Source organism: Aythya marila, assembly GCF_965140915.1.
Source record: "Aythya marila genome assembly, chromosome: 3".
Classification (NCBI taxonomy): Eukaryota; Metazoa; Chordata; class Aves; order Anseriformes; family Anatidae; genus Aythya; species Aythya marila.
This window is the reverse complement of record NC_139044.1, coordinates 41,510,025-41,534,698: the sequence shown is the minus strand read 5'-3', so window position 1 is coordinate 41,534,698 and position 24,674 is coordinate 41,510,025. Positions and strand designations below refer to the sequence as shown.

Sequence of the window (24,674 nt, the reverse complement as noted above, 5' to 3'; positions counted from 1 at the left end):
CACAGCAGTTGAAGATGTTACAAATACTGTTCCTTCAAAACAGAAAGGGGTCACAGATTTAGGTGTCAGCAATGAAAATGTTGGTTAGAAACACTTATTTCTTTATCAGAACTATAAATCGGATTGCGTATATGTTTTTAAATGAGTTGATTTTGTTTAAAGAAATTAAAACCTTTTAATTAAGTGGACAAGTTGGATGAGAAGAAACCATTTTTCATCAAAATACTGCAAAGTTCCAATGACCCCACCCCTCCAACTTTCCTCCTTAAAACCTGAATATATTAGTTTTAAGCAACCAAAAATCAGAACTCTTACCTACTGAGAACAAATACATGTATTTTTTTGTTTGTATGTTTGTTTTGTTTTTAATTAGAAACCAACCCACAACTGTAGAGGAAGTTCAGGAACACACGTGCACGTGTGTTAATTAGATAGAAGTTGAACTACCACCAGTGACGCTTCCAGTTTCTACAAACCCACAGATCACTAGTAACATGCACCAGGTAAGATGGGCAAAGGCAGCTGTAATGCTGTAGCTACGCACAATTTAAGAACTCTTTCTGGTATGCCTGCAATCGAGGCCTGCCACATGCAAGCTATTCTAGCATGGAACACTAGATCCATACTGGACACCTGCTGAGGTTAGCATTAGCTTTTTCAAAAGGAATCGTTAAGAAAATTAAGTATTCAAGAAATTGCAGCTGGCACTACCACACTTTCACTAAACAACCTTATCCCACCAAGTCCAGCCCTTCCCTGACCCTATTAACAAAACCAGTTTTCCTCTGCATTCACTGTACTGCAAATCTCAGGCAATGTTGCTATAAATAATGTAACTAGTTGCAATTGCCTTATTCCAAGGGTTGTAAATCATGCACCATACCTCCAACAAGCACATTTTCTTTTGTAGTCTCTGTTTTGACAGTGGATTGATTAGATGCCTTCATCTTTGAGGTATTAATGGATTCCAGGAGGGAGACAAACTCCAGAAAGTTAGATTCATTGGGGACCTGTCCTTCTTTAGCTTCTAAATCAGATTTAGAAGTTGGTAAGGTCTTCTCTTTCTCAGATACCTCCATGAAATTCTTACTCAAAAGCACATCTGTCCCACTGTCTACGCTCAGCACCCGCATGTGCCTCTTTTCATGAGCAGTTCTACAGGACTGCGGATCTAGGTTCTGCGGCTCTTCTTTAGGATTTAAATCCACTTTCTGGATGTTTTCCGAAGCATTCTTCTGATTTGGATCTGAACAAGTGTTAGTTTCCAAAGGACTATTTGCTGGATTGCTGTGTTCCTTCACTGCGTCACCAGATTCATAGCCAGAACAATGGTTGGACGACAGATCTGCCTTTAAAATTTCTGGTGTTCTATCACTTTCACTAACTTCTGGATAGGCATTACCTTTACTGTCATCAGACAAATCAAAAGTTATAACAGGAATTCTGAGCTGTTCATTAGTTTGTTGACTTTGCCAATCTGCAGTAACTATACCAGACTCGAGGGCTGAGCTCGTTCTGTCAGTCCCCAGACCCTTTAGATGGACAGAGCCTGCTAGGTCGCTGAGGGTGGTGGTTGGCGTGCTGCTCATCGTGATGACAATTTTAATGGGCTCACACAGTTGGTCTCCGGGAAGAGAGTTGTCAACAACTGCAACAGCAGTCTCACTGTCTGAGCAATCAAGGTCCTCATTAGTATTACCAGCATTGCAAGAACTTTCCACGTGCTCAGGATCTTTGGTTGTAAAGGCACTGCACTGTGGGCAGTTACTGCTAAAGCTCGCCTGCAGCGAGCCATCTAGCAATTTCTCTCTTTTGTGACTTCTAGGATTACTCAAGTGCTCTGAAATAATTGAATTTTCACTGTCCCACGGCTCCAAAGATACTCCAGTCCTTAAAATATCACCTTGCGATGAAGAAACATTGGAGAAATTTTTAGCTACATCTCTCTCCACAAGAATACCTCGTGATCCATGCTCTCCATATGAGTGTCCATTCTCTCCTTTTTCGTTTATTTCATTCCCAGAAAGTGTTTCCATAGCAGCTGGTTTTGTTGCTATTGCTGATGCAGTAGAACCTGAAGCAGAAGCTGTAGAAACAGGTAATGTATCTGCTTTGACATAGGGTGAGGTAGATGAAACTGTTGGTACAGCCTGGTCTTCTAGTACCATAACCCCTAATAAAGACATAACAGAAGTTCAGTCTCACAAAAAAAGGACAACTATCTATTATCAAGGTCCATTCTTTAGCTAGGAAAAACTGCTCCAGAGCAGAGCAAATGGAAGCACAGGTGGCACAGCTGATTACAGCAGTTCTTAAGCAAGGATCCTTTTGGTTAGCTGCATGTGCAATACTATGAAAGCAAATACAGTAATATTGATAGTGCTTTATATGAGAATAAATGTCAGAATGTCAGACCAAACGAGCCATTTTTTTGTGATGACAAAGATGAATTAGTTTTATGAATAGTTGTGGGCATATTATAAGTTGTACTAGTAGGATTGTGTTTGAAGATTAAAATAGGGCTCATGTGGAAAAATTGCTGTTCTACTCTATACCCAGAATCCTTTCAGATCAGAACAGGTGTAGCAGCATGTCTATTTTATTTAAATAATCAAATTAGCTCAAGAAACAGCTAATATCAAAAATAAATACTTTACACAGAATTATCCCCACTTAGTGAGAGAAGAAAGTATAAGCCAGCATGGCTGAATTTTATTGTAATACTTCAGGCAGTTCTTAAACAGTTCCATAGGATACGGTGATCAACCTAAACCAAAAGGAGATAAACTGAAATATACTGAGACGTCTCAAGCACTGGAACTGCAGGCAAAGCAAGGTGTACTGGAATCTACCCTACTGAGCTAAAGGTCAACAACTGCAAAGGTATACAGTCAGAAGATGTATGAGGGCTTTAAGATGTAACCTGAATATTGGCTTCCTCTTTTAATACTTCCCAGAGGCACAGAGCTCCCCAAGAACGTGTGAAGAAGGCTCTTTCACTTCCCCATGTCAAAAGTGGGGAAGTTATCTGTGCGCTCATGAAAAGGCTGTGGTCCTAACAGCCCAACTGAGAGCTGAGAGAGCTTATTCTGCTAGAATTCGCTTGAGATTTTGTCTTCTTGAGTTTTTCCACTCAGCTCCTGACATGAGGCATGATAGAACCCGTTGTGGGGACTTGTGTGCCAAGCAACAATTAAACAAAGGTTTAAAGGGGTTTATAAAGCCTTCAAGATACATGTACCTTTGAGATCTTCAATAGTTTCCCGTGTTGGCAGCTCCTAAAAATAAAAAAAACACACAAAGTTAGTATGGCTACATGTTAAGTTCTGCTGAAAAAAAGCAATAAAACAATGATGCAATGTAACAAATCAATGCAACAGTTATCTAATCAAAGGTTACTTACAGCACTGGTATTACTGCTAAACATCACTGAAATCTGGATGCATACCTTACACAAAATGCAAAGGGTGGGTGAGGGAGATGGTTATAGAATAGCCATGCTCCAAACTGCATCATTGCAATTGTGTGCATGATGTTTGGGGAAAAAGAAAATCTAAGATCTTTAAAAAACTTTTTTTTTTTTTGCAGTGCCTACTCTAGATTTTTTTAATTATTAAGGAATAGAATGCATTCACCTGTTCCTCTTTTCATTTTACTGTTTTGAAAACATGTAGCTGAAAAACTTTGATCTCCATCAATTTTTCAATGAAAAACTAGAGGAGAGAGCCATTTAATTACCCTACAATCATTCAGATTGCAAGGAAGCTGTGGAGGTCATTTAGTCCAAACCCTTTCCCCCATACATACACACACTCAAAGCAGGTACATTTAGAGCAAGTTGCTTGGGGCCACCTCCAGCAGAGCTTTGAATATCTCCATGAATGGAGATTTCACAACCTCTCTGGACTTGTTCCAGTATTTGACCACACTCTCGGTAAATAAATAAATAAATAACATCTTTACATTCAATTGTTGTTTGTCCATTGTCTCTTATTCTATCTCAGCACACTGCTGAGAAGAGTGCTCAATCTTCTCTATATTCTTCCATTAGCAAGCTGAAGAGAACAGAAAGCTCTTCTTTTAGCTTTACATGGATTTTGGCCTTTAGGATAAAAACATCTAAAACAGGAAAAAATCTGCCTGTCCTCATTCATCATGCACCTTGCTCCTCAGCCATCTTGGTAGCCTCTGATGCGTTCTCATCAGCAGGTCAATGTCTGTTTTGCACAGCAAAGCCCCAGACTAGACAATACTCCAGAGAAACACTTTGGGATTAAAATTCAACAGCCTAAATGGAGAACTAGATAAAAGTCATTGGGAAAAAATAACATGGATTTCTTCAGGCTAACATACACCAAACCCAAGAAAAAACAGCTGTTATCTCCCAAAAATCTCATGGGGGTATCCTGTAGGCAAGAAAAGGTTTGACTAGTTGAGTAGATCCAACCTACATGTTTGGAAATGGGAGACTCAGACAAGATCCCCAGAAGAAATGGGTTTGCAGACTGGACAAATACCAGAATACTGGGGACTAGGACAGAAACAAGGTGGAAAATAGCTCATAAAAGAAAAACCGTTAATGTTTCTAAACCAAACAGATGCTACAGAAAGGTAAAAACACTCTAGGGAAATGAGAGAGTTTTGATTCAAACCAGGATTTGAATAGTTTGCTATAACTAGGGACACAGAGGGAAAAAAAAGGAAGACAGAATGAAGTATCAAATAGCTACTTATTCAGAGATTGCTAACCATCCTCTGTACTGACTGAGGCAGAAGTCCTGTAGGAAAAAATAGCATGGGATCACATAATTAAAGATTTTATCACAGTGTACGTGGGGAGTAGCTTAAGATCACACAGTGTTCATTCTGTTTCTTAATTTTTGAATACTTCCTTTTTCAGACTTCAAGGATATCTCATTTTTTTCCTTTAATAACAAGATCTACAAATATCACATTCATTATTTCATACACTAATTGATTTAGAAGCATGGACAATGGCTTGGAATACATGCATTTTTAAACTCACATAGACATCCCCTAGATTAAAATCTGTTTTTATGCTTTGTTTAAATACCGAAGGTACATGTTGAGTGTTTATTGTATAAGCATAAGTCTAGTTAAACAAAAACAAGTTATTAATACTCCAGGAGCAGATTCGTTCTGAGGTTACGAGAGACCGCTCTGATTGCATTAGCTTCTCCCTTCTCTCAAAGCAGTCATGAAAACTAGTTGCTCTTAGCAAGATTTTCAAAGGTTTCTAATGACTTACAGAATTACCTATAGCAGACATGCCTTTGTAAACCCAAACTTTTAGGACAAAGCCAAGGCTGGCCAACAGCAGTGGTTATACAAAGTATATTCATGGAAGTACCCTTCCAATTCAGGGCAGATGTGCTTCAAGCAGTCAGCACCTGACCATAAAAAAGTCTATGTGGTAAGCTGCGTAATGCACAGAGTGAAAACTTGAGTACAGAGAAGCATACTAACCATTGGTCCAGATGAGTTCTGTGAGTGGAGATCCTGTACCCTTGAACTCTCGTGAGTTGTCGGGGTAGAGTCATTCTGGTTGATCTCGCCAACTACACCATTATCCCTAGTGTTATTGCTGAAAAAGGGGAAAAGGAACCAAATGTTTATAACCACAGAAGATCACCCTAAGTTTTGAGAAGCTAAGGAATAACAATGGAATAGGAAGGAACAGCACACAATGTGATGAAGTGCCAGCATATTTTTCCCCCTCCAGTTTAAAAGTACAAGGCTGAAAAACGCTGTGATCTATTTTGCCTATTCTCCCTCTCCAAGAGAGCTTGCTAAATAAATAAATCACTCAATGTAGAATGTTCATGGTGCCTTCACAAGTAGTAGGACATTGCTATGAGAAATATAATGACATCTCTCCAAACTCCCTATGTACATACAGTGTCATTCAGCCTGCCTGCTAAATGCACAGACTTATTGGCACAAAAGGCTATTTTTTATTATTTTATTATTAAATGTACAATTCCTTACTCCTTTTGCAATTCCTGGTTTTTACATCTTTTTACTGTACCCTTGAATACATACTGTTTTATCTGTCTACTTATTTACAATCCCCCATAAAACAGCTGTTTGAAATGCAATGCATACTGTGCATTAATATAACCATCAGATGACAAAATAAAGATGTTCCTCTCATCTTAAGCAAGAGAAATATATGCTACAGGCAACTTTTTAATCATTTTCTTGGTGGATGCATTCAGCTATTCATTACTCTTTTCACACATTTTCTATTAGATTTTCCATGGATGTAAGCAAGTATTTTTGACCAAGACCTACTAACAAGAACCAATAAGTTCTCTTTCTCTGGTATAATGCAACAAAAATTTAGCTGGAAAAGAAAATCACCATTATGACAAAATGTCAAAAAGTGTTTTTTGTTATTCCAATTTTAGTTTTAAGACCCTACAGCTACCCATAAGCTACAAAATTATTTCCCTGGGGTCTCAGTTCAGTTACCTTCCCCAGAATTTTTTTTTGTAGCTAGCTGGCTTCAAAAACTTGTTCAACCAACCTGCCTGCTACCAAGGCCTGTTTTAAAACTTCTGTCATCCAGCTAGTCAAAATTAAGTCATTTATCTTCTGATCAAGAGATAGATAACATACTGCTGTGCCTGTGACCTCCTATAAGGAACACCTTATGTGACTTAACATGCAGGTTTCAAGGGATGCTACCTCTAATTTGTAACCAAAACAATGGCAGGATAATGAAAGTTTACATTTATTTCATTAGCCAACCAAAAGGAAAACACACAGGGAGGTTCTGTTTAAATTTGAGCCAACCTAGAACAGATGAGCCTCCTAAATTACTGTATCAGACACCCGTAAACAGGGAACAGCTTTGCGGGCTGGTGAGAACTAAACAGAAACAGAGCCTGAAAGGCATCCTTCAACTAAATCAAAACCTCTGTATGGTTATTGACTCATAAGAAGCATTTCTCAGAAGAGTCTTTGTGCAGGCAGACTTCGACACTCCCAGCAACGTCACTGCTAGGAGCGTGCCACAGACGTGTATACATGTATGTAAAGACACAAAAGAACAGCAGCACAGAGGTACAAGAACAAATCCTCTAATACATAGCTCGCACAGAGCAGCAGCAGAGCTTTCAGTAGCAACTGTAAACACACCAAAAACCAAACAAAAAGTTCATTTACACAGAGCTCTCAGTTGAAGTTCTGTAGTTGTAACACAGTGGCTGGAGCCACTGAGAATTCAAGCACTAAGCAGGTTTTTAAGTGACATTCCTCACAAAACCATAAGGAGTTTTCCTGCAGTCAGCAGGCATTTCTGCTATGCAGAACCATAGTACAAACCTACCAGTTTTACAAAGTGTATCATTAATGTACAACGAAAACCTTACCTACGATTTGAGGGCTGAACTGTGTTTCCTTTTGGGACCTCTGCATCTTTACATTGCCTTCCATTTTTTCTTGAGATCTGCTGTTGAATTACTTCTCCTTTATCAAACATCAGATGCAGACGGTAACTGACCACCTTAATTACTGTGAAGAACACCGTCACTGAGCTGCAGTATGCGAAAGCCGTAACAGCATTTGCTGGAAAAGCCTACAGAAAGGAATAATAAAGACATCATCATAACAGTTTACTTTAAGAAGATGCTACTAGAATCTTTAAAGTCATTTTCAAAATCTTTAGTTCTTGTTATGTTTTTTGTACCCCTACTGAGTTTTGCAGACACAAGAAGTACTGCATCTCCATGCAGCAGACGTGAATTCTGCTCACCAAGAAGTTCTAAAGATTTGTACAAATTCCAAATCATACTAGAAGGTTTATTCTTCTTTTGATTAGCTACGAGTAGTATTATTTTCTGAACAGAATCACTAAAAGCATACAATTAACAAACATTGTTGAAACACTCTTACAATACTCCATTCCCAGGATAATGCAGCCTTTCCTGAACTTACAGAAATGCAGGCATAATGAAACGTTAATTACTCACAAATGGGGACCCCCTTTTGAAAAAATCTGTCATCTTACCCTGCTTCGAAGCTATGATTTGGAAGTAAAATGCTGTAGTTTCGTCTGCTTTTTCCAACACTTCACAGCATGTCTCCTATTATCTTTACTTCTGAAGAATTTTACATAATTAATCAGAACTAGTCATCACAAATGAATAAAATGCATCTGTAAAGGCAGCCTCTTTGATTTTTATTTTTATAGTTCATAATTGTTAATTCGCAGCTGTCTGATCTGTGCCTGTTGATCCGTGATGGGCACCCTCTCTCTTAGTCATTACAGTGAATTATAGTTCAACTACAGACATTGGTGCTGCACTGACATGACATACTAACAGCACTTTCCTATGTAAATAATTCCTTACCGTAAAGGGAAAGTCACAGCAATAGATACTTGCAGTTACATTTGAAGGGCCAAAGCCTTCATCGTTGTACTCATGAAACACCCTTACATATTGTTTTAATCCAGCTGCACTCGCACAGCACGTTTCATCTCCTTTTTTCTCTTTTTTTTTTTTTTCCAGAGCATTATTATATCTCTGCACAATTTGTCATGGAGACTAAAAAGAAGATTTCCAATGCTCAGGGCATGCTAAAAGTTTATTTAAATTAATTTTTAAGAATGATCCTCACTCTGTGCCCTAAATCTATCATTTTTAAGTACCACCTTTGCAGATCAAGGAGTCTTTGGATGCAAAAAGAATTTCAGATTCAGAAATGAATTGCACTACCCCCACATAGTTGGGGAAGGCAAGGGAACAAGGCACGCTTAATTCATCTCTAGAACATGTCACTGCATTTATCTTGACCTTGAAATGAGTATATTGAATCATTTCTGTGTTATCGTAAGCAAGGATAGCTACTCTTCTGCCACTTTTGGCTTAGCAAGACTTCCTACCTTCAAAATACACGAGGGAAAGTTTTCAGGCAAGTCCTTTTTAGGACTATTCTGATTCACATACAAAGAGTCTATTGGATAGAAGCAGAGAAGCTATCTAGCAGGTAGGTATTACGAACAGTATCTAATAAGAAAGACACGACTTTCTACAAGTTGAGGCTTAGTCTGCTAAGAATGCTTCATGGCACTGTGTGTACACCAAAACTAAGCATACCCTTCAGTCATTTACTGAATCTGGGCCAGAAAGAGGATCCGTTTGCAAGCCAGAGTTCTCAAGGTAGAAAGTTTGGCGGATAAGGTTCAGGAATTTGAATCTTATGACTAATGTATGACTAACGTATTTGCAAAATACAAGTTAAAAATCGCTTGCTTCCACAAAGAATGTCATCCAATTACCTGTAACTATTTGTTTCAAAGAGATGTGTTCACTTTCCAGGAAATCTCTTCAACTATATGCTAAAAAATCGTGGACTAAAAAACTCATTCTTAAATAACATCACAGAATGAGTCACTAGAAAAGTAGTAAGGCTTCGTAGGTGACACTTATAAAGCTTAATAAATATGATATAACTTCAAGCAGACACAACAAAAATCAACTTCCAATAACGCAATCTATGCTTGTACAGAGGGCGCTACAGGAGAGAAACCACCAGAGGCTCCCAGGTTTCTGAGGGAAGGAGAGGAGTGCTTTGGGCTAATGCTAAGTGCCACGTGTCCACGTCCCTGCCTCATGAGCAGACCCCCCAGACACACATTCTGTGCCTCCCCCTGTGCTCCCCCTTGCAGGTCCACCCAACATACAGTGCTTCCCACAGAGCCCACAACTCAAAACCCATGCACATACATAGATGTAAATACGGCCAGCAGATCCTTAATATTCTGGATCTTGGCGCAAGCTAAGTACTACAAACTGGCAGCTTGCTCCCAGCCCACGTGGGGAGTCAGGAGAAAGATGAAGGTGGGAATGGAAAGCTCTGGGTTTTTGGAATCAGGCCTCTTGCATAAGGTAGAGGTGTCAGGAGTGTGCTTGGTGTTCCCAGGTACAGCTATGTGAAAGCTACCAGAATGAGCTAAGGAGGAATTAAATTATAGTCCACTGAGGAATTACATGATAGATTTGCTTCTGATGTACTATAGTTATAATTAGCCTCATTTCCTATGGAAACGAGGTTTTATCATCACACCATGTGGCTGTGTATTCATCATCTCTCTCCACCCTCTCTGCTGAATGACTTCTCAGTTCTTTGGGTACTTTCACCTAACTGCAAGAGACGACAGCCCCACCGGGAGCAGGCCCCAGCAGCACACCTCCCCTCCCGTGCTTGCAACAGGAACACGCATGGCTCTTTTGCCCTTTGAATGTTGCCCCCATGACAGGAAAAGCTTCAGCTGAGCTGACATCTTATTAGAAGCTAGAAAAATATACCAAAAATACAAATTAATCAAAAAGCAATCTTATGGCATCCCACGGGTTTCTGTGGAAGCTGTAGCTTTTTTTTCCCCTCTTGTGCAATTAAATATTCCACTATAACATGCTTTTTTGTTTTCCAATAGTTCCCCAAACCAGAACATTGTGTGGCCATGGGCAACAATACAGGTTCACATGTTCAAAATGTGACCTTACTATTGCAAATGCAGCAGGACTGTCCTGCCCATGCAGGCAGGACACTTGCCGGGGACTTCTGCCTGCCCAGAGATCACTCCCAGAGGAATGGCCAACTTCTCGGTGCGTCTGCTAACGTTATCTGGGTAGCACAAAGGTAGAGGTGACTGAGGTATTTCCTAAGTTAAAGGCATGTAACCTTTGAACAAACTACCACACCTTGTAAATTGGATGGAATATTTAGAGTTGGTTAGACCCAGATGTAACCCACCTGGTGCATCTAAAGGTACACGGTGCTGCACCTGGGACTCGGTGTGCCACAGAACTGAAACAAGTCAGCTGCCAAACAAATGTGCAGTCAGCCACTACAGTCACACTTGCTGAAGAAAGAGTGGGAGATAATAGTATTGGAGCCAAAGATAAATATTTTGATGTTCCTTTAGCTGAATTAATAACTAAGGTACGTCCATAATGCAGTATAGAGCATGGAAAAACAGGTAGCACATCAAAGCCCAGGGGTGTAAACTCAGATTTCAGTGTGCATTCTACCTCACAGTAAATAGGGTAGGAACGGTGTAGCTTAGCTCTCTGTCCTAGAGGCACACACTTCCTTACTTTTATGGAGAGACAAAGAGAAAGTAGGGACTGAGAGCAGCCAACCCACTGCAACTTTTATCACAGTTTACCTCTGAGTAATTTGTTTACATGCCCACACCCTTATACTGCCATGTTCTATGTATCCTATCATGGCACGATTTGAAGACCTAATGCATAAGAAGTCACAACCCTTTAAGTTCAAGAGTTTGCTGTCCAACAAAAGGCAGAAGAAACTCTCACCATTTCAGGGACTCACCAAAATGTGAACTTGCACTGCCTTGCAGCTTGTACAATAGGCTACAGTACAAGCATCCCCAAAGCCATCTCTCTGCTTCAGTGGTGTTGCACTGGGGCTGAATGCAGCCCCGTGGCTTTGTTTAACATGCACCACTTCTTTCCTGCACACGACACCTGGGAACCCTGGGCTATTCGGTGGAATAAAATAACTAATTCATAATCTGCTATGAGGTTTGACACGACATGGCAAAAAGAGATCTCACTAAGATTTTGAAAGTTGATTTTAGCAGCAGTGCTGCTCCAAAGAGTTTTCAATATACATTTTTAATTGTATATTTACTACTACAAAGGAAAACCGAGAAAGAAGAGGGAGAGATGGAAACAGAGATCTGCATTTTCAGGGACGGGGAAGTTCATACTGGAACAACTAGAACCAAAGTAAGCTATGCTGACGGTGCTAGAGAATGAAATCCTCCATCCACACAACAGAAACAACTTGATACTATAAGCTCCCTGATGCTACTGTCAGCATATCTCACCCGAGCCAGTGTGAAAAACCTAAAAGGAGACGGATGAATTTTGCCAGTTCATTCAAATCAAACCATTCCAGAGAGACTTTCTGACTTTGACAAAGGCATGATTGAGTCAATCCAATTCAAAGGAAAATTTTTAGTACTAGTACTCTATTTTGTTCTGACTTTGCCATTTCAAGAGATATCTGTGACTGCTTAAGCTGAATCCAAAACTACTAATGGTAAGTGTGTAACAAAACTACCACCCCAAACACTGTCAAACATTATAAATAAAATTCCCCAAAGAAAACCTTTAATTAAATGGCAGGTTCAGTTTTCTAAGTGGCAAGAATATGTGGCTTGCACAAAGTTTACAAAGCCCAACCACTTAAAAGCAGGAAAGCAAATACTTGAGGACATCATTACTTGAGCAGGCAGCATAATAAATGCATTATTCTTATCAAGGATAAAGAACTCCCATTGCGATACATTAGCTCAAGAACATAAGTCCTGCATTTAACCGGATGATTCATCACAAAGTTGGCCAGTTTGCAGAAAAAGCAAGTCCATCAGGATAGACAATGATGAAACCCAGGAGAGAGAAAGTGAGAAGTTCAGTAGATAAGTTAGGTGTCCTTCTCTCTCTTTAAATAATTTCCTATGTTACGTCTAACCTAGAATCTCTAGGTCCAGTGTTCTTTTGTGCACCCCTGCATGCCTTCTTCCAGGGTATTAGCACAGAAATTACCCACAAGGCAATACACATTCTTTCAGACACAAACCTACTAGCACCAACTGGAAAAGTTAACCCTTACTTTTTTCTTCCCCCCCTTTTTTTTTTCCTTCTTACAATCGCACATACCACTTTGGCAGTAAATCCTACAACTTCAGGTTCCTGCTGGCTTGCAGAAGGCAGAGGTGCAATTAATCAGAAGAAAATACACTGTTACCTTGGTGCAAGAACTCAGTGAACCATTCTTACAGGGAGTGAGCACAATCCATGCCACAAAATAAAGTACACTGATTGATTTTTAAAAAACACAAGACTGACTTTTCCCTGGGATTGCAGAGGGAGTCATGAATGCTCATTGCTTTTGAAAATGAAGCCCATAGCTGACTATGTAGGGTGATAAGACCTTTTTAGAATGTTTGCCCCCCCCCCCAAAAAAAAAAAAAAAAAAAACCTACAAACTTGTTAAGAATTTAGTAGTCAATGTGAGATGAATGGCAATTTTCACCAACAGAAGCAGTACACAGCTACAGTCACTGAAGAACACACCAATGAACAGACGCAATGATCCAGCAAACTATTTTTAGGCTTTCCTAGCACAGGAGGAGAACACACCTGGAGTAAACTTTCAAGTTGTCAAGGAAAGCCGTACTAAAGTCAGGCAAACGCGCCCCAGTTATAAAACTACCGCCTTGCTACGTCAAGCCCAAAGGGCACGGTGCATAGTAGCGCTGTGACAGCAGGGTGACACACAGCAGGGTGACATACAGCAGGGTGACATTCAGCAAGGCGCACACGGCTCGGCCCCAGCCTCCCCCATTTATCCTCCCTCTCCAGCAGCACAGCCCGGGCCAGGTGGGGATGCGCTGGAGCTGTCCCCGCGGGGGTCACCCCGGGCACAGGCCCGGCTGCTGCCTTCCCCTCCCCGCAGCCCCACGCCGGCCGGGGGTGCCCTTCCCGGTCCCACCACGGCGGCGGGGCGCTCACCAGGTGCATGGCCAGCGGCAGCGTCAGCAGGAAGAGCCACAGATAGAGGTGGCAGCTGTTGGCGAAGGCGCCCAGCTCCGGGTCGTGGTACCAGCCGCCGGTCAGCGCCGCCCACACGCCCTGCACCACCAGCCGCGCCGCCGGCGACACCATGGCCGCCCCCCGCCTCCCCCGTCGCCGCCGCCGCCACCACCACCGCCAGCGGCGCCCCTCAGCCGCCCCCCGCCGCCGCCGCCGCCATGCCGGGGGCCCGCGGATTCTCCCATGGTGCCCCGCGACGCCGAGCATCCCGCCCGCCCCGCCCCGCGCCCGCCCCCGGGATGCTCCTGGGGGGGGGGGGGCTCGGGGACACGCCCGGGGGGGGGCCGGGAACGGGGCCGGGACCTCGCCAAAGCGACGGGCAGGGAGCGGGGAGGAGGGCGCAGTCCTCCTGCATCTGCAGTTAGCCCCCTATAAATACCGGCTGTGCTGCGTGACAACTCACGCGGTTGGCTTGGCAGAAAAAAATAAATAAATAAATAAATAATTAAAAAAAAAAGCTCGCTTTCCCTGTGCATCCTGACACATGACAACGCGCGCACCTCCGAAAAGCAGAGATGGGGAAAGAAAGGCGGAACTGGAAAGCTTCTTCCGAACTTTTCTCTTTTTTTTTTTTTTTTTTTTTTTTTTTTTGAGACAGCTGACTCATGTCGGGCGTGATTTGGAAGCCCCAGGTGGCGAGCGCTTCAGTGCAGCTGATGCAATTTGTGCCCCGTTAGGGCGGTGTGTCCATCCCGTCCTCAAATCCTGCCCCTCTCCTTCATCTGATGTTCGCTCACGTTGGCACCGAGCATTTGCTGGTGCATCGGTACTTGCGGGTACGAAGGGCGCTGTCATTTCCAGCCCAGGGCACGTGTCCCGGCCGTGGCGCAGCTGCAGCGGAGTGAGGAGGATGAAAAACGTGACCGCAGAGCCCTCGAGAGCGCTGAGCAGCGCCCTTCACCTTCAGCAGCCCGCGTTGCCTTCTTGGGAACCACGACTCCACTAGGTGGTGCCATGGGAAAGGTTACAGCAGCCTCCTGCCGTCCTCTGGAAAGTAATTTCCATTATTAGAGCACCTGGGGACAGCAATCACATACCGAGAGCCTGGAGTGCCCGGTGCTGCAGAAACAAGAAGCGTGACCCGAACGCAGGGTGACCCGAGCTCGTGCATCGTGGTACTTCGGGGAGCAAATTTTGGAAGAGCAGCTCTAAATAAATATTTAAACTTTTCGCTCTGCTGCAACCAATACCTCGCCTGACCCAAAACATTCCACAGTTAATTAGTTCCTGCAGATTCCTTCGGATAACAGATAAAGTTCAAGGTGGAATTTGTGTGGCAGAACGCTTGTATTACAACATACTTTATGGCTTTTATAATAAGGCAACTATGCAGATAAGGAAAAGGCTCGCAATTATCTCTCTGAATAGCTGCAAGGCATTCTCTTATATTAAAGGAAATGGGAAAAGACTCGATAGACACGCTGGTTCTGCATTCTTTCTTTTTGGTTAGCACGGTTCAGTAAGTCACTGTCTAATTTTCGCCTTTTGTGGAGAGCTGCAGACACGGTTAAGGCTGTGGGATAAAAAGGAACTTATTAACTTTGTGTAATTTTAATTTTGCATGACTATTTTGGAACCTCAGTCTTGGGATACTCAGTTGCAAATTTTGTGTTTACGTGCACTACTCGGGGTGCGGGTTTTGGTGTGAAAACTCGAGCAGCATTCATCGCGCCTGCTAATTCTACCAGGTGATGTGGTTTGGCACCTTCCCCCAGCCTCTTCTAGCCACCTCGGTTTCCTCCTCTGGAAACCATCCCTTGGCTGCAGCTTCATCCAGAACGCTGGGCTTGGTGGGACAAAGCGGTGGGCTCCAGAGATGAAAACAAGTTTTTGTTCAACAGCGCTTCCCACAGCGTTGGTGAGAAGACAGTACGTCCCTGAGACCACACACTTCCTTCAAGCTTTCAAGACAAGTATTGGTGCTTCGAAAATGACTTTTTTCCAGACGGGATGTGGAAAACCTGGACCCAGGAACAGCAGGTGTGGCGAAGGTGCTGTTTCCAGGTTTTTTTTTTTTCCCCTAGAGAAGCGGCTGAGCCACGCGGGGCCTCACAGGGTGGACGCAGAGCAGGGCTGGAGGAGGAAGCTCGCCGCGTGTAAGCCACCCGTCCCCCTTAGCGGAATTAGGGAAGCGGGGCTTCCTCAGCACCACCTCAGCCTTTATTCCAGCGAAGCCCCGAGCACCGCCCGCGACTGCCGAGCGGGCAGAGCCCTGATGCTGACCACCCTCCCTCCCCGCCCGTTGTGGCCGTTAACCCCCTCCTCAGCCACACCCCCCCCACAGCCCCCCTTCACGTGCCTCCCGCGGGCCAATCAGCGGCGGCAGCGCGGGGAGCGGCGCCGCTCCGCTCCCCCCGCCCTCCAGCGCTCGGCGCTTGCGCCCTCCCGGCCGGCGGCGGCGGCGGTGGCGGCGGCGGCCGGGCCCCGCCCCCTCCGCGTTGTCCCCGCCCCTTTCCCCCTCGCTCCCTCCCTCCCGGCTGGGCGGGGCGGGGCGGGGCGGGGCGGCGGCAGGTGGGGATGCGGCCGGGCGGGCGCCCCGCGGGCGGCGGGGGCTGAGCGCGCTGCCATGGCCGCGCCGGGGAGCGGCGGCGGCGGCGGCGGCGGCGGTGGTGGTGGTGGTGAGGAGCCGGCCCCGGCGCCGTTGTGGACGGCGCTGTACGACTACGAGGCGAGCGGCGAGGACGAGCTGAGCCTGCGGCGCGGGGACGTGGTGGAGGTGCTGTCGCAGGACGCGGCCGTGTCCGGCGACGACGGGTGGTGGGCGGGGAAGATCCGGCAGCGCCTCGGCATCTTCCCCGCTAACTACGTGACCGCCAGCCGCCGGCCGGGCGGTGGCGGAGATGGACGGGAGGAGGAGGAGGAGGAGGAGGAGGCAGCGGCGGGGGGCAGCCCGCCCGAGATCGACTTCGAGCACCTGCGGCTGCGGGAGGTGATCGGCGTCGGGGGCTTCGGCAAGGTGTACCGGGCCACCTGGCGGGGCCGCGAGGTGGCCGTGAAGGCGGCGCGCCGGGACCCCGACGAGGACATCACGGCCACGGCGGAGAGCGTGCGGCGGGAGGCCCGGCTGTTCGCCATGCTGCGGCACCCCAACATCATCGCCCTGCACGGCGTGTGCCTGCGGGAGCCCAACCTCTGCCTCGTCATGGAGTTCGCCCGCGGAGGGTCCCTCAACAGGGCCCTGGCCGCTGCCGCCGCCTCCTCGTCGTCTTCCTCGTCCTCTTCTTCCTCCTCGGCCGGGCCCGGGGCTGCCCGCATCCCCCCGCACGTCTTGGTCAACTGGGCGGTGCAGATCGCCCGCGGCATGCTCTACCTGCACGACCAGGCCATCGTCCCCATCCTGCACCGCGACCTCAAGTCCAGCAACGGTGAGTCCCGCTGCCCACGGGCCGCCGGGCACGGCGCTGCTGCCCAAAAACCAGTGGCTTGCCCACCAAGCCGGCCTGGGCGCCGTGCCCCCATCCCACCTCTCCCAGAGAGCTGTCACAGCCCGGTGGGCTCGCCCAGCGCTGTCCCAAAAGCTGACAGCCGGGTAGGTTGGGGAGAAGAAGGGCTCGCTGGAAAAACACGCGGAGCAAAGTCCTGGCCTCTCGGGCGGGAGCTCGCTCGGAAGGGAAGCGGGATGAAATCTTTGCACAGTCACGGCTGCAGATTCACGAGACTCCTTTGCTCGCTCGCACACGTTCGGTACTTCTGCTTTCACAAGGCCGTGGCTTACTATGACTTCCGAAGGCAGGTTTCGCAAAGTTAATCGCTTGTGAACATTTGCACGTGGTTTTGTTTTACATTCTGTGTTTCTAGCTTTGATAAAGCTCACCTGCGTAGGGAGCATTGCCGCAGAAAAGACAGTAGCTTAAAAACAGTAAGAACTTTTGTGCGGTTGCCAGGTTGGCTTTCAGCCTCTGGCATGGACAAGAACACCTGAAAGAGTGAGGGAGTTAACTCGGTTCGTGCCTAGTGAATCCTCCATCCAGCTGCTGGAGCTGAGACAGGAGCATATAAGAGAGTTGTGCTTGAACACTGGTTTGCTGGGGTAGAGGTGTTTATGACTTGCCATTGCGGTTGTTTCAAATTAGTGACCAGAAAGTAGAAATCTTAGTCCATACAGAAATGGCTGAAGCAGTCTCTGCAGCCTTTCCTTTTTGTTCTGAACAGCCCAAATGTGCAGCGGTGTTGCTTTTTTTTTTTTTTTTTTTTTTTTTTTTTCAGTTGGGCATCCTTAAGTAGTTAAGTCGAAATGAAAAAGCTTCATTCAAGTTGGAAGCACTTTGTTTAAAAGGCTTTTGCAGTATGCCTTGAAGGTCATCATGCATGGGTTGTTAAGACAAGGCTCAGTCATGGGACTGTTCCCGAGAGTACTTTCACTATTTGTTTGATAAAGAAAGGACCTAGCTCAGCTGTATTTGTGGTTCTGTTTGTAGTGCAAGATGATGAACTCCTGGAACGTTGCTTTAGGACCTGGCAGATGTCACGACCAACGCCTTAAATCATATGCAGCTGACAGCAGGCAGCTTGTGTCCTCCTAGTTTGCTGCTCTGTTCAGACTGAGCTGCTTCACCTTTAGTACATGTGCCTTTCCTTAGACAGAATACACTACCCTCCTCGTTTGACGGTGGCAAAGTCCATATCTGAAATGAATTCATAACCCTGTGGTTTAGCATAGTGCTTAGAGCTGAGTTGGTGACTGCTGTGAACTGATTACCATTATCACCTCTGTGCATGTAGATAATGGCAGAGCGTTTTAAAAATGTGCTTTTAATTACAACCTCAGTATATGCGCTTATTCACTTCTTTCATTATTAACCACTGTTGCACATGCAATTAACTTTAGCCACTTAGTTTTCTCACCCGCATTTCTTTATCTTGGTGAAGCTTGCAGACAGCCTTGATCATCAACTAAAAGATAACATTGGAAGTCAGTAATACGGTAGTGATGCTGTAGTCATTAAGTTCAACAATTTTACATGAATTTAAAATGGCAGCAAATCCTGACAGTGTGTACTGTTACGGCCCTTGTCCACTCATCCAGGACTTCCCTTCATTCTGTTACTGCTGCCTTTTCCAGCCTTACACGCTGGGAGTAGAAAACTGCAGGGGTGACTGGCTGACTTGCTAGCGTGGATGGCAGCAGCTTAGCAATGGCTGTAGCCACAGACAGGGCTCTGCCACAGGATCTGTCTGCTCCTTGCTGCTATCCATGGACCGTTAGCCATGGGGTTCACTGCTCTCCATTAGTCAATGCCAGGTACTATGCCAATGTGTCCGTTTCGTTCTGGCTTACTGATTTTCACTGATAAGGGATTTTTCTTCCTTAGACAAGAAATTGGAAAATTTACTTCCCTTGATATGGAGTGCTACAGGATGCTCACCAAACTTCTTCCGTAACAAATAAGTAAGAACTGTTTTCTAGCCCCTTCCATCAGCTTATTTGATCCAGAAAGGATATATGTCTGGACTTGTGGTTGGCAGGCAATAGACAAAGGCAAGCATGTGATTTCTCTCCAAGCCATTCCCTGGAGTTGGGATCTGTAGGACAGTATATGTAGTGCTGTTCACTGACGTGACAGTTTAGAGAAGGTGCCACAAACTGAATAGTAGTAATAAGATCAGTAGATTTTTATTATTATTATTTTGTGGACATTAGAGGCCAGCTAGGTTTGTATGCACATGTTTCTTTGGGCTCCTTTTAGGAGGTGGGAAAAGGTTTTGTTTCTGACAAAGCAATAAATGAATACACATGGAAATGTTTTCAATATTTGAAAGAAAAACCAGCAATGTTTATGAGGGCTGGACAAGGGATTAAGGGGGTTACTCTTGGCTTTTGTTGGTATTGGAGTTTCTTCAATTCTGGAGTTCCTTACTTAGTGGTTATTCAGAAGTAGACAAAACAAAGCTGTAAAGAGCACTCAGCTTTTAAGTAGGTCTGATGAAATTAAATATAGTAAGCATAGACATGGCCGTTAATGGTGATTTGCAAATTAGCTGTGGGTGCTTTATAAAAACTTGTGCAGGTGACAAGGTAAGAAGTTTCTCTGGAAAAGAACACACTCTATTTTGAGAACATAGTTTACATCTTCCTAACAAGCAGTTCTTATGTTCTTAGATATAGTTTACAGGTTAAGAAGATGATCTAAAAGAAGGATGAAAAGGAGGACTTTACCTATCTAAAATCTGAAGAAAAATTTAAAAGAAAACTTGAGATTTTCCAAATCAGCATTGATAGTCAAGGAATTCTGAATTACAGAATAATGTGAATGAAATGCAGGTATCTTAAGGTGTGAAAAATACAAAAAAAAAAAACTTTAACATTCTTAACTCTTAATTCTCCTAGGTACAAGTATAATCTCAATTAAGCGTGCCAGTTGATCAAGAAAAAGTTGCTTTACTGAAAATAAAATCATGTACAAGACTGGATGCTAGTAATAACATGAGTTTTTTTGGGGGGGGTTGCACTTCTCAGTGGGTTTGATGACTCTTTCAAAGGGCAACTTTTTTGTTAACTGGGGTGGTTTAGGGGCTTGCTGCCACCTCTTCTGATGCTTTTCTTGGAGTCTGAATAAAGCTACTAATATGTTCAGGTAAAACGAGCTAGGCTTCACCTTCTGAAGTCTAGAGAAAGCAGAGGTTTGTGGTTTGGGGCTTGATTGCAGATTGTGCAGTACTTCTGCCTAAAAATGTGCTTTATCTCTAGTGCAGCGGCTTTGTGTACTTGCAGAAACCATTACAAAAAGTTCAGAATGTCTTGCTTATGGCGTGGACACATCCATGAGTACAAGGTAAAGCACAAAGTTGATTAGGTGCAGATTCAGTGTACTGGCATAATACTGATAAGTCCTCCGTATTCGTTTGTTAGAGATGGATATGTGAGCAGGCTTTGGTTTGCTGTGACTTCCACTAGTTTTTCCAGTATCACAGGGTCCATTGCAGCCCTCACTTCTCTGAAGTGTGCTGAGTTTGTATGGCTTTTAGATATCGTCAAGAACAGCTTGATTTGCAAGGATTGTTGAATAAGGCTGTGGATGTGACCGTGCTAATGAAAGCAATACTTGAAATCTGAAGGAATCAAGCATACAACAGAATAGTGAAACTGCAGCTGGACAATCCACTTCAATGTAGCATTCTTCAAACTAATCTCACACAATAACTTTGAGGGAAGGTGTACTGGAATTTGAGGAAAAGCAAGGACAAATAACCTCTGGTTCTTTTTTATAGGTTATTTGTAGTGAAATTGCTCACGTCATGCTGCTAAAACTCCCTTAAAATAAGATGGAGATGTTCTCAAAGATCTGCAACATCTACTTTCCCTCTAACTTCTTTACCCAGCAACATTATGCTAGCTGTTGTGTGAGGGGATGAAAAGTTTTACATCAGATTTCTATTTGGTATCTTAACCAATTTTATTCTGAAATCACTGGGGTGCAGAATTTGTCTTCTAGCTCTGTTTCGAAGAGGGAAGACTTAGGACATCACAAGTAAAGCTGTAAGGATTGCTTGTACATTAGAGTGCTTGAATATGCAGTGTTTTCTAAGGAGCAGTTATGAAGAAAAAATCAAAATGAAATTAATACAGTTGGTTTTGGTAGTTTTGAAGAAGGACTCTTTTCTGCAAATTCGAGCTTCAACCTAACTTTCTGTGTCTGTAAATAAAGTCCCAAGATGTCTTCTAATGGCAGCAAAACTTGGAGTTGTTTCTTTCTGTAGCCATGAGACAATTACTGCTCACCTGATATAATACATTTTTAAAAAAGTGTTTTTGTTTTTTTCTGCGGGCATGTGCCCCGCATCTTCTTCACCTCCCTGTGATGCTCTCACTCATGATAGTTTTGCTCTTCTGCTCCCTGGGATGTTCGCTGTCACAGACTACTAGGGCCTTCCTGCTGCCTCCTGTAGCAGCCTGCATCTGCTGTCATCAGTATGAAAACAGCTCATGTAGCCTTGCTCCCCACTCAAGTGGCAATACTGGCTGGCATCTCTAATATCTGGAGAGGAAAGAACATTTCTCTGGTGGACTTGACGGGTGTCCTCTTCTGTAAGACGGCTGATTTCCATGAAGCCCGAAGGAACCTGACAGCTCCGAGAACATGGCTATGCTCTCAGTATTTCATCTGACAGACAGATAAAATAGTGGGGCCAAATTCAGGAAGGCTGGCTTAAAGAAGACCCTTAGCCCACAGGTAGTGGACCGCTGATCCTAGACTATATGCTGGATTGTCCTCTGGTTAGGAAGATGCTCAGTCCATAGATAATTCTGTAGATGTTTCATGAGCCACTTATTTGTTAGCAGTTTAAAATTCTTCTGCCTTAGTGTTCAGTGCTGTGTTCGTATAGGAAGTCATGGTAATTAAACGCTACTCTTCTTAATTACTTAAATTACATAAAGCTTAGAAACTGTTCCAGGTCTACCAGCTTCCTAGCCCATCTGTATGAGTTTAAGTAGCCCTGCCTTGTGCTGTGCTGTGAAGATAATGCTGCTGCATTGCAACAGAAAAACTGGTCGTGCATCCTGGGTATGTGGAGCAGGAAGGAGCTCTGGTTTTAGCAATCTTGTCTGATTAGTATTCTTAAAAAATACCCTCATGCAAACTGTAGGATTGCCGGATTTCATCAGCTTGGAGAACAGCATCTCTTTTGAAGGTTATGAACTATAAAAGTTAGCATGTCATTGAATTCAAGTATGTTTTTCTCTTCGGTATCGTTATATCACTTGAAAGTGTTCTGCTTTGTTTCATAAAACCTTGCTCCCAGTATTTGATGTGCTCTGACTATTGTAGATAGGGATTTTATTTTCTCTATTTTTAGAGACCCTGACAGCCTGCTGGAGTCTGTGGGAGCAGCAAAGGCCTAGCAGCCTTGAGACACAGTGTATCAAAAGAAATGTTTTGTGTTATGCCCATTATATTTTCACTTGATACATTTACTTGCTGCATGTAAATACTTTCTATCTTTTGTGTTCAGAAAGAGATACTAGAATTCAATGAAGAACAATTTTAAATAGCTGGTTGCTGTGGCTTTCCCCATCTGCAGTAGAAATAGCTAGTGATAAAATGTCATAGAGGTTAACTTCCAAGGGAAGGAGGTGTTTTGGCATTTAAAAATAATATACTGTTTCTTTCTCTTACTTGGGGTAAAGATTCTGGTCCTTCAACGGGTAGTATAGTTAATAAATATATATGTGTGTATATATATATATATATAATATCTCACTCTGAATCTCACATCTCTCATGTCTTTCTCCTCCCCCTGTCTTTTTTCTGTCTCCTGTAAGACACCAAATGAGCTGTTTTACAGCTGTTGGAAGTCTGTCTCCTCCTGCTGCCTGTTGGACTCCTCCCTGGGAGGCTTCCGCAAGAGGTGCATTTGGACCAAGGTTTCTGGAGACCTCTTCTTGCCCAGCATGGGCAATCACATCCTAGTCTGCACCTTGCAGATTTTCTGATTGTGTTTTCTGAAATGGCAGTTTTGGGGGTGGAAAATCAGGCAGCTAAATAGCTCCCATATGCTGTTAAAATAATCATATAATTTTGTTCCTTCCCCTAAACACTGAGAAAAGAAATTTGCATGCTGACTGTAAGGCTTGTGTGATGAGGTATTGCATTAAACAAACATAACACAAAAGTATAACTGCGATTTGGGCATTGATAGTGTTAGCCAACATTAGAAAAAATGTGAGAGCTAATTGAGTTTTCAGCTCCAGTTGTGTATCTCTCCACCACTTTTGGGGACTGCAAGCACAGTACGTGTGTTTGGACCTTCTGATTAAGTATTTTAAGTTCATAGTTATGTTCTGCAAACTTAAAAGAATGAAGAAGTAACACATCATTGAACTGTACTTGGATGTTGAATGCTATTTTGTGGTTTCTTTGACCTTAGAAGATAATGGCTTTTTGTTTGCAGCCTTTTATTTTTCTTATCAGTAAGCATAAACTTTCTTCTAAACATGCTTCAGTGTTTCAAGTTCTGTGGCCTTGTAGAATGAATGTTTGCAAGGAGTATTTGCAGCATGGATGACTTCTGCCCTTGATTTTCTTTATTTTTGATGATCTGTTTAAATTTGAAACATTGAACCTCAGTTCAGTGGTCTTCAGTAGTAATGCTTATAAAAAGTGCAGATTTGTTTGTTTTTAAGCTTTTTTTTTCTTGTCAGAGGTAAAATTATGGTATTGAAGTCAATAAAAATGTATGTAGAAGTACATTGAAGACCAAGTGACTTAACTGTTTATGGTAGCAGTACCAAGCTAATAACTGGTGTCATAAACTTACATTCCTGATTTGACCATTTAAAACTAATTTCACAGTTTTTACCTCGCTTTAACCATGTTACCAGAGCTTTTCCCCACATCAGCAGCTACCAGTAAGTGGTTTTATAAATTTTGACCCACTTAGCACCTCTGAAAGCCATGGGTTTATATATAAAATGAATTTAGATATAAGTATATATAAAAAATAGTGTATAATGTCAGCACATAAGTATTCTTCCTGCCAGGTTTAACCTTTTTTGTGTGGGGTCATAGCTCCGGTTAAATCAATCCTAGACATGCCAGTGTTGGCTATATAATCATGCTTTGTTCTCTTCGTAGCTACTAAAATCTGTGTTTTGGCAGGTGTGCTATTAACTCGGAGCTGATAAGCTGGCCCTCCCTCTGAAAAATGCAGGAGTGACTGCTTCGTTTCTGTGGTTTGTTATGGGACAAAGTAACTCCTGGAACTGGATGTGTTTTGGTTCTGTATTTTTGGGTTGTTTTCTCTCTTTCTTTTCTACTAGGATTAATGTCATTGTTATGCCTGAAACTAATTGTATTTCTTTTCTCCTAATGTATCATACAAAAGGAAAAGTTATCATTTTTAACTTGTTGCTGAATCTACACTAATTGAGATAAAAGAGCAGGTTTTCTCTTCCCAAGAGTGCTGCCAAGCTTGCAAAGTACTCATTTTAAATTACACGTTTTGCCTTTGCTATTAAAGAAGATTAGAGTTCTTGGAAACGCACAGTTGCGAGAGGCTGCTCCTCAGCTACTGAGG

General features: G+C 43.6%; 2 protein-coding genes across 2 annotated transcripts in view; one reads left to right on the top strand and one right to left on the bottom strand.

Moving 5' to 3' along the window:
* Nucleotides 1-13,739, bottom strand: part of PCNX2 (pecanex 2) — a 151,987-nt gene extending 138,248 nt beyond the window's left edge. Inside the window, exons 1-5 of the mRNA XM_082757622.1 lie at nt 13,578-13,739; nt 7,398-7,603; nt 5,488-5,605; nt 3,242-3,278; nt 884-2,173 (exon numbers count right to left, since the gene is read on the bottom strand). Of these exons, the coding sequence (XP_082613748.1) occupies nt 884-2,173; nt 3,242-3,278; nt 5,488-5,605; nt 7,398-7,603; nt 13,578-13,730 (1,804 nt within the window). The 5' untranslated portion in view covers nt 13,731-13,739. The remainder of the gene's footprint in view (nt 1-883; nt 2,174-3,241; nt 3,279-5,487; nt 5,606-7,397; nt 7,604-13,577) is intronic.
* Nucleotides 13,740-16,224: 2,485 nt separating this feature from the next.
* The window catches only part of MAP3K21 (mitogen-activated protein kinase kinase kinase 21), a gene marked incomplete at its 5' end in the record, with an annotated part of 43,185 nt that continues 34,735 nt past the window's right edge, over nt 16,225-24,674 (top strand). The window contains one exon of the mRNA XM_082756158.1: nt 16,225-17,023. Coding sequence (XP_082612284.1) covers nt 16,225-17,023 — 799 coding nt within the window. The remainder of the gene's footprint in view (nt 17,024-24,674) is intronic.